Here is a 14,644-nt window from a genome sequence, read left to right as displayed (position 1 = left end):
ATGCCAAGCGCCGCATAGGGCTGCGATCGGGCGGCACGCACCCAGTGGGTGAAGGAAGGGTGCACCAGTGCCGCGATGGAGAGGCCAGCGGAATTGGGGAGGAAGTACACGATGCGGGCGGCGAGCTCCGAGGAAAAAGATGAGAGGGACATGAGGGAAGAAAGCATGAACAAGGGTTTTAACCGCAACAGAGAGGGCGCCCAGCGGAATGGGTGCCGTGTTGGGTACCCGACAATTGCTTACGTCGATGATATCCTCTGGTCCCGAGCAAGTCCCGAGCTGGATAGAGCGCGGCCCATTGTACGCTGTCCCGTAACTCCGTCTGAGTTGTGAGGACGAGCGGGAGCCGGGCAAAGTCTACTGTCTGGCCACGCACCAAAGCAACGGGGCCTGCTCCTTCGCCTTGTCTGCACTCTCGTTGACGTCAGCGTCGTCCGTGCGCAGGGCGGCTCGCAGGCGCACAGGACATCATATCGTGAAAGCGTGTCGTTGTGGAGCGAAGGAAAGAGGTGATAGATTGATATCACGGCCGCGTTCCTGATCGCCGATCACTGGTGCCACGTAAGCACCCCCGGCTTGTCTTCTCCCTCCATGTCCGCGCCGCAGACACGCTCCCGCCGCGCATATGAGCACACACGGGGCGCACAGTGCTCCATGTGACGTCAAGGCCTGAGTTCCAACCCCCCAGAATGTCCTGTCCTCGATGCCGCTGGCCGGCGTTGGGCACAAATGCTATGCTTGAGCAACGGCGCCGGTGGAAGGAGGTCTCGTTGCGACGAGGGATTCTACATGGCTTGTTGTGCGCCTTCCTTTGTGTTTCGCCCCCCCATCTCTTTTTCACCCGCCCACTGATCGACAGTCTTATACGATGGTCCTTGTGCTCAGCGTGATCCCGGGTCGACATTCCCTTTTCTCCACACCAAAGCTCGCGGTTATGGCGAGGCGGAATCTATGCATAATCGTCCTTACAATTGCCAATCAACCGCTCAAACTCTGGCAGCTCGCGTACTTGCGTACTCTGCCTCCTTCCCTCTCACGGATTCTGCGCCCACGGATAGCAAAACTGGACGCTCGACAACGAAAGGCGGTGGACCTTCAGAATGAAGTGCGTCTGTTGCTCCTACACGCATTCTGACCGCATATATCGCCCCGCCCAGTTCTGAGCCGCAAACCGCTAGGCCGCTCCTCTCTCTTGCTGTGTTGCGTGGTCAACAGGATCGGTGGCGGCGGGTCCCGATTACTCGGAGTTCACCATTGGTCCGCCCTTCCGTCGCGAACTCCTACACAATAACATAGCATGGCATGTCGGAGCTCGTCCTCTGCTCCGAGCTCATTCCCTGGACCTCCGACATCGCGGCGACATTCCCGCATTACGCAAGCTGAGCATGCTCAGGCTTTCTCGGTCGCCGCTCGCGATGGTGTTCCCATGACGCCCGCACAACGCCGACACACACGCGTCTGCAGGCGCCGGTCAAAGAACGGTCGCCACTGCATGGGGGCGGCCACTGTCCTGCGCAACGCGCGCACTTCCGAGTCTTGCCTAACCTAGCCCTTGTACATGCAAACCTGAATCCCTTTTTCGGCGCGGGCGCGTGAAAAAGATGTGACGAGCCTTTTTACCCGAGGCTCGGAATAAGGCCGAAATTGGGTGCAAATTCCCAATTTGGAACGCCCCCATACATGAAACGACACGTGGCGCGATGTCACGCCGCACTTCTTGGCTCCGCCCTCATGGACCTCCCACCCGAGCTTACAATCGCGATCGTCGGCAACGTTGACAGCACGGAGGACCTGGCGTCGTGCGCCCTCGCGGCCCGCCGCTTCCGCTTCGCCTGCCAGCAGCGCCTCTTCAGCACGCTCTGGCTCGGTGACGCCGCCGCGGGGGGGCAAAAAGGGCTTTCTGGAGGCAGCAGCGCGCTTCGAATCTTGGCCCCACTTTGCTCCGCTCGTCGCCAAGGTCTATCTCGTCGTCGGTAGGCTCCCTGCCAAGTGGGCCGGCGCCGTCGGCGCGGGGGAGGCCATCGCCGGCCTCTTTTCGCGCCTCACAAGGGTCACCTCATTGGCCGTCTTTGGCGACAATGGCTCATGGAAATATGTCTCTCCTATATTGGCCGATGCTCTCGCACGTTGGTTTGCGGGCATTCCCCGGGGCACGTTTCGACACATGTCCTTTTCGTTCGTCTGGGACATCCCGCGCTCCATCGTGCACGACGCCAGCCTGCACCTAATCGACGACGCGCTGGCGGGCCCGGGCCGGCGCGTCCGATTGGCGCTACAACTCACGGTGCATTTCCCGGGATCACAGCAATCCAGAGCCCGTTGTGCGGCGCACGGGGAGCTCATTTTCCGGGATCTAGGACATCCGTTAAAGGGTTTGGCGCGGGATGGCATGCGCGACGTCGTTGTAGATTTTTGAACCCTGGGCAATCACTGGGGGCTTAATGTGGATGAGCTGGAAATGCTATCACGTACTCAGATCACTCCTATGAGCTGGGTGGTGTGCGCACTGCTGCTGCCGCATGCGTCAACGAGCCCGGGCGATGTCTAGACTCCCACATGAACCGACGCGGGTTCGACCCCCGCGGGGCACATTGATGTACTTCAATCCCAGGCTTTTGCTGGCCGGAGCTCCGGTGCGTGCCTGGCGGGGGTACGGACCATTCCTCGCGCAGTCCCGCCAGCCCCGTCAGGACCAGGGCGCAACGCCGAACATGACGCGGCCCGCGGTTCGACGCCCCGGCGCGCACATAGCGTGAGTACATGTTGACTTTTCGCCGGAGAGCAAATGATACTTGCTTTTGCCGCGTGCCGCTGCCCGAAGTGTGTCTCGGGGCATGAACATGTACAGCCACTGGCGGCAACGAGCGCCGTAGACCCCGTCTTCATACGCGGCCGACATGGACGGAGGCGCCGGTTCGGCGTATTACAAGAACAAGAACGCGAGCAGTCTGTTTCCGGGGGTGTTGGCGCGAGCCATATCACGATTACGATGGCGTCGGGGGCTGGTGCGGGGTTCCATCTGACTGCGGGCCTAGTGCGTCCTGCTGGCAGTGGAGGGCCGGGCAGGCACTGGCACTAACGGCGCAACTGGCGCCGTGATCGACCCGCATGTGGCGTTCTTGGATGCGCGTCTCTTGCTTTTGGCGCGGGCGCAGCGGAGGCCGACGCAGACGCGGGGCCCGGGGCGTGGCCGGCGCCGGCGCCGGCGGGGACCCAAGTTGGCAGCGTCAGAGATATCGACGGCTGTCCGGCCCGGCAGGCAGGAGATGAAATGTCGGGTGGTGTCACGCGGATCCTGGGCGTACGTAGTACAGGTTGGGACCACGTCTCCTTCTAGCGGCGCACGAAGCCGACGCGTCCGTCGGCGCCGGTTCTCGCCGCGCGCCAGGTTCCATCTAGCTGAGGGCTTGTATGTATGTACCCACTTCCGCGGTGGGGCTGCATGCGTAGCGCTACAGTCGACGCGGTTCGAGCCCCGCGCGGCGCCTATAATGATAGATCGGATAGAAAAGCGTTCATTTTGAAATTTTTGGGGCTGCGAGCGTCCAGTGTCCACGGAGACCGCGTCTAGATAGATCTGGCGGCGCACACGGTGGACATAGACGTATGGGCAGCGTATTGCAATGCCCACAACGTTAACCCAAGTATTTTTTGCGCGGGCGCGGAGGCGCGGAGGCGCCAAGGAGGCGCGGTGGGCTATGCCAGGCCAGGGACGGGGATGGGGCGGGGTTCCATTTGGCTGCGGCTCGTATGTGGGATGGCGGAGCCTCGGAGGCCGCTGCTCGGGCGCGGGCTCACAGCGCCAGTCTGCGCGACGCGGGTTCGACCCCCGGCGACGGGATGCGATGCGACGCTCAAGTCGAAAAAGCGAAGCCTTTTTTGGCTGGGGGTGGACGGGGGCGGAGGCGCCGGTTTGACTCCGGCGCGGTGGGCTATGCCAGGCCAGGGGAGCGCGCGCAAGGCCCAGGGACGGGGCGGGCCCCGGCAGGGTTCCATTTGGCTGAAGCTTGTATGAGGCCACTGCTCGGAGGCGCGCTCACAGCGCCAGTCTGCGCGACGCGTGGTCTGCGCGCGACGCGGGTTCGACCCCCGGCCCCGCGATGCGACGGTAAAGTCGTAAGAGTGAAGCTTTTTTGGCTGGGGTGGACGGAGGCGGCCGCGGCTTGGCATCGTCGGAGATCTGTCAGGCAGACGGGCCGTGGGAGTGTTTCGGGTGGGGAAGTCCGGCGCGAACGTCAACACGAGCCAGAGGCGGGCGGCCTGGCGTACGCCGCGGCCGCGCGCGCGGGGGCGTGATCAGCGCGTGTGGTCGTATTCGGGCCGGTATTCAAGTTCGACGAGCCTCGGCGCTCGATGCGGGCGCGCTCACAGCCTTTCGCCAGCCTTCTGTTGCTGCTGGCGGATGGGCGGGAAGAAGAGCGAGACCGGCGAGGTAAGGAGAGTGATTGGAGGATTGGAGATCAAGCGTGTGGTGTCGATGGTGATACGGTCTGGATATAGCGTGGAAAGGCGAGGAACCGGGCTGGCGACACCGGGTAGTCGTGGGACGAAGAGTGCGAGCTCGAGGGAGGCGGCGAACGCGCTTGTATGCCTGTGGAGGGGCCGCGCAACGCATTTTGTGAATGTGGGGCGTCGTGGTACATCCGCTGTAAACAAAGTTTGGATATGGCCGAAGACGGATGCGTTGTCAACGCACCTTATACAGCCCTTCAAGTTTTCACCATCCCCAGCGACTCGGACCGTCCTTCGTGGAAAACCCCGGCGATACCCCGCATAGGCAAAGGCCGCCCTGGACTACTGCCCCTGTACTACCGCCTGTGCGGCCCCAGGGCCCGCGGACACGCAATAAGCCATCCGGTCGTCGTGGTGAAAAAGTGAGGTGCTGAGTAATGGTCAACTTTCTTCTGCCCGTCATGTCCGACACCGACTCGGCGCGGGACTGAGCCAGGTGCGCCGTCGCGCTCCTGCTGGCGGCACTGACGAGGGCCACACAGTCTCTTTAACGCGCCCGTGCCTGTGTCATCCCGCGCGCTGCGGTCCCGAGCGCCGCGGAGGCGTACCCGATGGAGGCGTTCCTGCGGCGGCCCGTCGGGGCAGATTCCCGCGCAAGTGGCAACGAAGGTAGACCACGTCTACTGCATATAGCGGCGCACAGAGCCGACACAGACACGAGCGCAAGCGCCAGGTCGGCCCCCGGGCCGCCCGGCGTATGATGAGAACGCACAAAAGTCTTTTTGCGCGGAGCGCCGGGCATTTGGCGGGGGCACCGTGCTCGTATGCAGCTGGCGGAGGCCCGCTGGCGGCATGGAGGCTGCGCAGTGCGCACCGCACGGCGCACGCTGAGTCCGCGGGGTCGACCCCCGGCCGCGCGATGTTGCAATAAAGTCAAGAAAGCGAGGCTTTTGTGGCGGCGGCTTGGCATCGTCAGGGTGTCAGGCGTGGGAGGCGGGGGGCGCGCGGCATGGGAGTGGTTCGGGTGCTCGGGGAGGTAGGCGTGGAGCGTGGAGCGTGTGGGTCGCACGGGCGATGATGCTTGAGTGCGAGTGGACACAGCGCGTTGTAGGCAGGATTTGCGCTTACGTCCAGGATGTTCTCTGGTCCCAAGCGGGATAGAGCGCGGCCCATTGTACGCTGGTCCGTAACTCCGTCTGCCAGTGAGTTGTGAGAACAAGCGGGGGCCGGGCAAAGTCTGGCCACGCACCAAAGAAACTGGGCCTGCTCCTTCGCCTTGTCTGCACTCTCGTTGACGTCAGCGTCGTCCGTGCGCAGGGCGGCTCGCAGGCGCACAGGACATCATATCGTGTCGTTGTGGAGCGAAGGAAAGAGGTGATAGATTGATATCACGGCCGCGTTCCTGATCGCCGATCACTGGTGCCACGTAAGCACCCCCGGCTTGTCTTCTCCCTCCATGTCCGCGCCGCAGACACGCTCCCGCCTTGCATATGAGCACATTGCTCCCTGTGACGTCAAGGCCGGAGTTCCAAGCTCCCAGAATGTCCTATCCTCGACACCGCTGGCCGGCGTTGGGCACACATGAGCAACGGCGCCGGTGGACGGAGGTCTCGCTGCGACGAGGGATTCTACATGGCTTGTTGTGCGCCTTCCTTTGTGTTTCACCCCCCCCATCTCTTTTTCACCCGCCCACTGATCGACAGTCTTATACGATGGTCCTTGTGCTCAGCGCGATCCCGGGTCGACATTCCCTTCTCCCCACCAAAGCTCAAGGCGCGGGTATGGTGAGGCGGAAAACCTAATCGTCCTTGCAATTGCCAATCGACCGCTCAAACTCTAACGGTTCTTGCACTTCCCTTCTCTGCCTCCATCCCGCTCACGGATTCTGCGCCGACGCATAGCAAAACTGGAGGCTCGACAACGAAAGGCGGTGGACCTTCAGAATGAAGTGCGTCTGTTGCTCCTACACGCATTCTGACTGCATATTTGCCCCTCCCAGTTCAGCGCCGCAAACCGCTAGGCCGCTCCTCTCTCTTGCTGTGTTGCGTGGTCAACAGGATCGGTGGCGGCGGGTCCCGATTACTCGGAGCTCACCATTTGCCCGCCCTTCCGTCGCGAACTTCTAGAGCAGATCCTGCCGCCTCCAATAACATAGGATGGCATGTTTGCGGACATTCCCCGCGGCACGTTTTGACACGTGTCCTTTTCGTTCGTGCGCGAGTCCAGTTCGAAATGACAAGTCTTGAGCGGTCTCCATACACGATGCCGCCGTTCGCACTGCACTGCCAAGCCAGTCCCCGGGTGCAACTTCGGTTCACGGAGCCCGAATTCCGGCCATGCATGCAGCAACTGCGCAAGCTCATTGTCCCCGTAAGCCACGGTACTGGGTTTTCTGACGCGCGGCGCCTCTGTGGGGCCGCAGCCGGGAATCTTGATCAACTGGAGTCTTGTCCGTGATGCCGCAGCATAGTGGTGCTAAGCAGTGCGCCATCAGCAGGCCGCTTCGATCATCCCGACTGCGCCGACATCATCATGATGCTCCCGCAGTCCCTGTCTTCTCGCTCGAGGTCGTCTCTCTTGCAGCCGGTCTCCGCGGCGACGCGCGGCTCTCGGCGCTGCTCACCCGGATCGTGCCGCTGCTTCGTCCCGCGGTCGCCGCGCACGACGTGTCGTTGCTTGCAGAGATACCCGGCGCCCCCTGCACGCGCTGCGCCAAGGCACGGGCGACGCCAGTCTGCGCCTGATTGACCACGCGCTGGCGTTCGTTCACGGTGCATTCCCTAGGACCACGGCAATCCAGGGCCCGTTGCGCGGCGCACGCGAAGCTCATTTTCGGAGCGCTGGCGTATTCCTTGGGGGCTTTGGCGCGGGGTAGCATGCTCGGCGTCGGTGCTGAGACTGCTGTCACGTACTCAGATTACTCTTATGAGCTGTCTGTGAGTTGTTGGGCGTCCGAGGCCACTGCTCGGAGGCGGGCTCACAGCGCGAGTCTGCGCGACGCCTGGTCCGCGCGAGACGCGGGTTCGACCCCCGGCGGCGCGATGCAACGCTGAAGTCTAGAACGTGAAGCTTTTTTGGCTGCGGGGGAGGCCGGGGGCCGGCGTGGCCGCGTCGGGGAGGCGGGGCGTGGCTAACCGTGACGTGGGGGGTGCTTCGGGTGCGCGGGTATCAGCCGTAGGGAAGCCAGCGTGCACGCGCGCGCTCGGGGAGGGACCAGCCCGTGTGGGCGTATTTGGGGCCCGGGCCAGTATTCAAGTGCGACGAGCCCGAATTGCCCAGTGAGGGGCTGCGTGAAGGGGATTTGGGTATCGAGGAGCCTAGCAAAATGGGCAGGGAATGCTACGTGATGGGTTCTGACGAAAGTACCGAACACAAGGTCTGTAGTGATTCATTAGTTTGGGTGGAAGGGGGCGTAGACAAAGGGGACGGCGCACAAGGAGATTCTCTGCTAGCCACCAGCCCGCCCTGCATAACGGCCTCCCATGCATCGTTGCGACCTCCACCACGCAGCGTGTCCAGGAACTGCGACACGGGCCGCGGCAGAAGCTTGTGCAAGACGTCCGATGAGCAGCACGAGCCACCCGCGTGCGCATACCTGGGCAAGAACGTGTCTGCTGGCGCGTGCATGGAGGACGAAGGCAAGCCGTGCCTGGTTACGTGGCACCGGCGATCGGGCCCGAAGGCGCTGACATCAATCTCTGCTGCCGGCATCGCCCTTCTCTCTTCTGCTCCACGACGACGCCGGGCTTGTGCACCCAGGCCTGCCCGTGTAGAAGCTTCAGACGCGCTCGGAATCGTGCTCTCCCCGGCGTCGACACCTCCCACGGTACTGGGGGCGGGGGCAATAACGATAGCCAGGGAGTCAATCATTGTCGCCGGCGGTGTGTCTTCACATGCCCTCACATGCCGCACAGACGTTTCTCACATGCCAGACAAGATTGTGCGGTCTCGCCGTTGACGATGTACGATCTGGGGCGATGGCACCCGCGGAGCTGGGCCCTGGCTGATCTTAGTGCAGATGGAGCTTTGGACACCGGGGAAGAGGCTGAAGAGTTCTGGCACGGGCAACTCGTTGCTGTTCAGGTCGGAGGAGCTGGGTACTACGGCAACACGGCGCCGGCACTGGCCGCGTGGCGGAGGTCGCAAAAACATAGGGTGACGCATGCGTGGGGTACCGGTGATGATACAAGGAGCGACTAGGCACAATGGTACGCCGTCACTTGAGTGCCCACCACCCTGCCCCTTCAACACCTGCCTCTCAGACGCACCCTATAGCACGGTGCTCGTCACATATTTCCCGCTCTCGTCGTGCGCTCCCTCCGCAGAGGCAACGACGAAACTCCTCCAACTCTTTGCCTCCCGATCGGGATCGCTGACAACACCCCTGCTTCGGCGGGATGCTGACGGCGAATACGGCGGACCAATACTTCTCGGACGGCAGACTTCTTGCTCGCCCCGCAATCTTTACATCTGGGATTCAAACCGGTCGGGCCGTCATTCCGCGACGGGCCCGCCAGCGCTTAGCAAGCGGTCCAACGCATTGTTGCGGACCAGGCGTCACTCGACACCTATAAACTATGCCACCGTGACATCACAGTCAACAATGGGGCTCTCCTCTTTCCAGCGCGTGCCACTCGAAGTCGTTGAACGCATTGCGAACTATACCATCGATTCCGTCCCTCACGTCCGCTTCAGCTCGCTGCTGGCGCTCATCAAAGCCAGCCGCGTCTGTCATGCCGCCGGCACGCGCACTCTGTACCGTGCCATCTACATTGGGGCTTATACCCCCGCCCCAATCCTCGAAACACTCGCAGCCAACGTTGACTATGCCAGACGAGTGCGCTCAGTTTGGTTCTTCGCGCCGCAGCGGTGCGTCGTCAGTTCTCTTTATTGCCACCGACTAATGGTACCCAGCGATGTCGTTCCCGGGCACGGCGACGATTTCGAAAAACGTCTTCTCGAGGCCTTTGCGAAGCTCACCCTCGTCCGCACGCTCCACGTGGCACACGGCTGCGATGACCTGCTTCTTGGACTCGCCACCATACGGTTCCCCCTCCTCCGCGCTGTTCATCTCGACAAGTTCGGTCCCCGCGCGGCCGCATTCATAGCTCTTCACACGCAACTCGAGACGTTAGATGCGGATTACACGCCGCGACACCCCCAGGATCTTCCTCTCCCCTTCCTTGCCAATCTTAGCGTCTTCCGCGGGGCGTGTTCGCTCGCGGCCCGCATTTGTCAACCCACGCAGCCGCTGACGCGTCTTCGACTCACCGAAGAGGATGACAGGCATGGCGCCTCTCGCGTATTCGCCTCGTTCGACGCTGTGTCCACCCTCCGGGCTGTCGAAATCGACTGGTTTTCATGGCACCATGGCCTGATGGATGCGCTTTCACCACCAGATGACGGAGGGTCTTTTAAAAAAACGTGTTCCTACTACCACCGCCATCATTTTTAAAAAATCCAAGTGGTTTAGACTCCAACCTTTTTAAAAAATGCCAGTCAGCGTCCGCGACGACAAGAAGATCCCAGCGCTACCCCCCACCACGACAACCAGGGTTGCTCAATGTGGTGCCCGACGACGAGCACCACCATCACTAGTCCCATCAACATAATTGATTCAATCACTTGTGGCCGTTGATGGCGGTTGTGGGATAGCTCTCCGCCCGGCACCCGGCCGCCCGGCTATTTCCGACCTCCCTGACCGCCCGGCTATTCCCCCCGCCCGACCGTCGATTTGCTATTGCGTTATAGCTCCGCACCCCGGACCGGCTATTCCCGCCTCTCCCGCCCGCCGTAGCTCTCTCCGCCCCGCCAGTTCCGCCTCCCGTCCCACCCTGCCGTAGCGCTCTCTGCCCCACCGTTGCCGCCTCCCTTCCGCGTCTTACTACCCCGCCTTACTTCCCACCCCGCTATAGCGATCCCCGCCCGGTTATTCCACCCGCCCGGCTACTCTGCCACCTTCTCCGCGCCGCGGCCCGACAGCTCACGTCCTACCCTCGGCCCCTGCTGGCCCAAGCGCGGGGAGATGAACGTCCACCCGCCATTTTCTTCCCCCAGTGGTCTTTGGCTGCTCTTTTGGTGCGGTCGTCGACAGCGATCAGACAATTCCGACCCCATGATTTGATTCATGGTGACAGATGGCTTGACATGACTCATCGACATGACAGATGGCTTGATATGACCGAGATGGCCCGGCCTGGTCCATAGTAAGGTGCTTATGTGTGGGAGGAGAGAGGAGCTGCCTCGGAAGTGAGTGGACACAAACATCCAAGTGCTGAGGGCTTACATCGAGGCAGGGAAGGGATGGATGATCATTATTTAGTGGTCAATCAGGTACATTGTGTTAGATTGGAAAAGAAGCATCAGTCGTTGGTGCCAAGCACTATTCTGTCCGGCACGGGGAGGAAAGCCGCATGGTCGTCGACCGTTAATGATAGTGGCCCTCGAGGCTCAGCTGACGCCCGGTGAATTTCGTCTACCTGCTGTAGTCCCAAGTCCGAAAATGTTGGAACGTCTCGCCAGTTTGCTGCAAACTGAAGTTGACGCGCGGAGTGGATGTGGGCTTGGCGCTCGGCGTAGGCCCGGAGACCCGCCATCAGTGATTCTGTCGCCCCTTGACGACGGTTGCTCAGATCCATCCACCAGGCAGCTTTCCAAGAGCAAAACTCGAGTACTCGCCGCATTTCTTCCTCCAATAACTCCACTTCTTCTGCCCATCTCTTCGCACGAGCCCGAGCCTTAGCCCATTCGACCCGAAGACTTTCGTTTGTTGCAGCAATCGCTGCCTCTTCGCTCAATGCTGCGGTCGCGCTAAGCGAATCAATTGCGAGTTCCGTCGGGAGGGAGCCGATACCCATACGCCATATCCACGACATTTCCTTTGGGGCTTCATCGTCCTCACGTCTGCGTTTGCGTCGGTCGGGGTCGGAGAATAAAGCTCGAGGCATTGCTCGTACGTCAGCGGGCTTCAGGTCTTTGAGGACCCTCATCCACTTGTCGTCACCCACAATGTCTTTTAGGTTCCCCATCGCGAGCCGCATTCGTCGATACTCATCGGCAACTCGCCTTATCCTCTCATCCACTGCCTGTATCCCTTTCGCCGCTCGCGTATGCCCAGCGACGCCGCTCGCATGCTTGTCCTTGGCTTTATACTTTTGCGTTCGCAAGAGTAGCAATCGGCGCAACTCCTCGAGAAGATGGAGAGCCCGCCCGTGGCGCAAATGGAACTCGTACCATGCGTGGCTTGAGCGCATTCGACACTGGGGCCATCCGACAGCCTCGGATGGCAGAAGGAGAGCGAGGCGATAAAGAGGGGATCCTCGCGTGGGCTGAACCTGGCCGCTGTTTGCCTGGCGGGCTTCTTCAGCAGAGCGTAGTGCTGTAATCTCAGGCGCGAACTCTCTTTGCGTGTCGAACCAGCTGACGAATTTGCGTTGCAGCTTCACTTCTCGCTCTGCAATCGACGACCTCTGGAGAGCCGTCGCATGGGCCCCCAAATTGGCTGCATCATTCGCAAGAGCTTGTCGCTGCTCTTCGAGAGTAAGGCCCATGGCGATAAGGTCAGCCGCATGAAGGTCGTTATGAATATCGTCGTCGGGAGCGAAGTCAGGTGGTAGCGGCACAAATGTCGGCGACGATGGGTCTTTTAGTCGTGCACGTATGTCCTGTAGCGATTCCACTTTGGATGTAATGCTGAACGGGTTGGGTTGGCTCGAATCCTCCTCCCATTTCTTCATCACCTCCTCCCACGTCTCTATGACCTCCACGGGCAGCACAGCTTCCAGCTCCGCCAATTCGATCCTCGTCTCGACCATCTCCGTAACAGCGTCCTTCATTTTCTCCAACAGCGACTTGCCCATCCCCAATATCTTCTTGTGGTTCCAGTCATTGAAATGATCGTCGATAGTGTCACGTCGAGAGCCCGGGCCCATCTCCTTGGTGCTTGCCGCAAGGGGATTCACATTTGCCCATCCGCGCTCTGGCGCTTCTCCATCTGTTCGCCCGACGTTCGGAGTAAGATCGAATGAATAGTCGATATTACAGCGTTCGATGTGGGCGGGGAGGTGGAATTTAGGGATGAGGAATACATAGCGACGGCGAGAACCCCTCGCCGCGTCTTGAAGTTCAGACTTATACTTCGCAAGCCGAAACCAAATGTTTTTGCTCCATTGACAGACAATGTCATAGGAGACAATAATGTCCACAAGATTGGCGTACGTGGACCGGCGTAATGCTCTTCCAGAGCATGTAGTCCATGTTGATATAACTAGAATATGAGTGAATACACAGTCGTTGAAATGCGATGAAAAAAACATACCGTTCTCCTTTTTGCAAATCGCCCACTGCATTCGGCCGCTTCATGTTATGCCGAGCACAGTCCACAGTACCGATCCCTGATGAAGCCGTGCCGCGCGACTCGCGGTCGGGCTCATTGACCGCGTCATGCGAGACACAAGTACTTTTCTGAGTAGGTAGTCAGTACGGCGCACAAGGCTCGTGGAACGAAGCGACACACCTCTTGCTCAAGACCCTAATGCTCGTGGACATGGTCCATATAGCTCTTGACGTCTCCGAAGAACGCTGATCCCTGATTGAGGCCTGGATCGGCTTCTTCGGTCAAGACTTGCTTTCTCTTCATTTTGAAGTTAGCGTCGATGGCGAGAAACAGCGAGTACCGGAAGCGTTTGTTGACGGGGCCGTTCCGCCAACTATCATCGTTGGGCAGGTTCATCCCAGGCTGGGGACAGGCAGGGCAAAGTAATGCACAGGCGCCGGCGGGTATATTTTGGGTTCCATTCGGCTCGTGTCCCCGTCCAGCCCGCTTGAGCATTTGAAGGTATCGCCATTCGCGAGTCATATGAAGAAATTCGCGATATCTATCCTGGAAAGCAGCAAGCGTCAGTCACTCTGGATTCATCGATTTTGTGAAAATACGCACCCGGGGTACAAAGATACCATTGTTATTAGTCAATCGAGCGAGTCCATTGTAAAACTCGTAAGCGGAGGACTTCGCCTCGAACGAGATGAGGTGAAATAGGCGAAGAACTTGGAATGTTGCGGCCGTACGAGGTCGGGTCGAGGTTGCAGGGAACAAACGTGCCTGAAGAAGCTGTATCGTTCTCTCCCGAGCAGAGGGACAAGTGCAGAAGTCGACTGAAATGGTATGAATACCATTGCAATCGACGATGAAGAAGTCGTCATCGGTAGCAGAGATGTCTGCACCAGCTGCCAGGCGAGCGAGGGTCCCCGGGCATTTGACACCACTTGCATGGCCGAGCTGGACGCGTAAACCGAGGGATTTGAGAGTAATTGGCTCGAAGAAAGAGCCACCCCATCGCTAAGATTCTCTTGAGCACCAACACGATGAGAAACCTGAAATACACACCTCAGGGCGATGAAATGGCAAGTTGCGATGCTGGTGGAGCATGCAGTCGGTGCAGCAAACCGCATTCAGAGGAATAAAGCAGTCGCGGCATCGCAAAATGGCCTCCTTCCCGCAGCGAAAGCACACATGTGCTGGTGGTATTCCCTCCAGAATCATTATCTCGTCGAGATACGAGTCAACGTCGGTTTGTGCCCATACAGCCAGTGGCCGTTCCTAGAGAATATCAATCAGCACTTACTACTGTCAGTGCAAAGAATCATACCGAGGGGCGCATCAGTCGCTTTTCGATTGGATGCCCTTCATCAAACTCGAAACCCTCGTTCATCCACGGGTTTTCGCCAGCCTCAAGAGCAGCAAAAATGCTGCGAGATGTCAGCTCATCCGGTTGCAGGGGCTCGTGAATCCGGGGCTGTCGCTTTTGAGGTGAGACCATTGCGGGAACTTTCTCCGTTCTAGTTTTCAGCTGGCCACCAGTAGCAATGGAAATATTGTGGCGGAAACTGCCCATACGAGGAGCTGCTGCCATCTCCTCGTCGCTGTCACTGTCGAAGACCGCTCGGGAGGCTCGGAACTGGATGGGAGGCATGGTGGTGAGGCGTCGTCAAGAGGCATTCGAGTCTTGGTACGATGATCATGGCATGGCGGTCAGTGGCACGATCACATGTAGATGTCACAAGTGTCGCGTCTTTTTAAAAAACGACCTCAGACTGCTGCATGCTTGTTTGATTTTTCTCGGATGCTCGGTATACTGCCGCCCCATGACCCAGTCGGCATGCTGTGACTGGGGGGGATTAAATTCTGGAGAAC

General features: G+C 59.9%; 2 protein-coding genes across 2 annotated transcripts; one reads left to right on the top strand and one right to left on the bottom strand.

The window, feature by feature from the left end:
* Nucleotides 1-8,614: 8,614 nt before the first annotated feature.
* Nucleotides 8,615-9,907, top strand: MIND_00564300 (uncharacterized protein; the record flags this gene model as incomplete). Its single annotated transcript, XM_037362416.1, has 3 exons — nucleotides 8,615-8,660; nucleotides 8,715-9,321; nucleotides 9,367-9,907. 3 exons carry the CDS (start codon nucleotides 8,615-8,617, stop codon nucleotides 9,905-9,907), a joined length of 1,194 nt encoding a protein of 397 aa, XP_037220337.1.
* A 907-nt stretch (nucleotides 9,908-10,814) lies between these two features.
* MIND_00564200 (CxC2 domain-containing protein) lies at nucleotides 10,815-14,423 on the bottom strand (the record flags this gene model as incomplete). The annotated part of the gene is made up of 8 exons (XM_037362415.1): nucleotides 10,815-12,718; nucleotides 12,770-12,794; nucleotides 12,840-12,915; nucleotides 12,968-12,982; nucleotides 13,032-13,333; nucleotides 13,391-13,789; nucleotides 13,838-14,050; nucleotides 14,100-14,423. The coding sequence occupies 8 exons, from the start codon at nucleotides 14,421-14,423 to the stop codon at nucleotides 10,815-10,817; spliced, it is 3,258 nt and encodes a 1,085-aa protein (XP_037220336.1).
* Nucleotides 14,424-14,644: the final 221 nt, after the last annotated feature.

The sequence above is a fragment of the Mycena indigotica genome (genome assembly GCF_014461135.1).
Source record: "Mycena indigotica strain 171206Taipei chromosome Unknown Mind.scaff0005, whole genome shotgun sequence".
Classification (NCBI taxonomy): domain Eukaryota; kingdom Fungi; phylum Basidiomycota; class Agaricomycetes; order Agaricales; family Mycenaceae; genus Mycena; species Mycena indigotica.
Note: the sequence above shows the minus strand (reverse complement) of the source record. Positions and strands in the feature narration are given on the sequence as shown.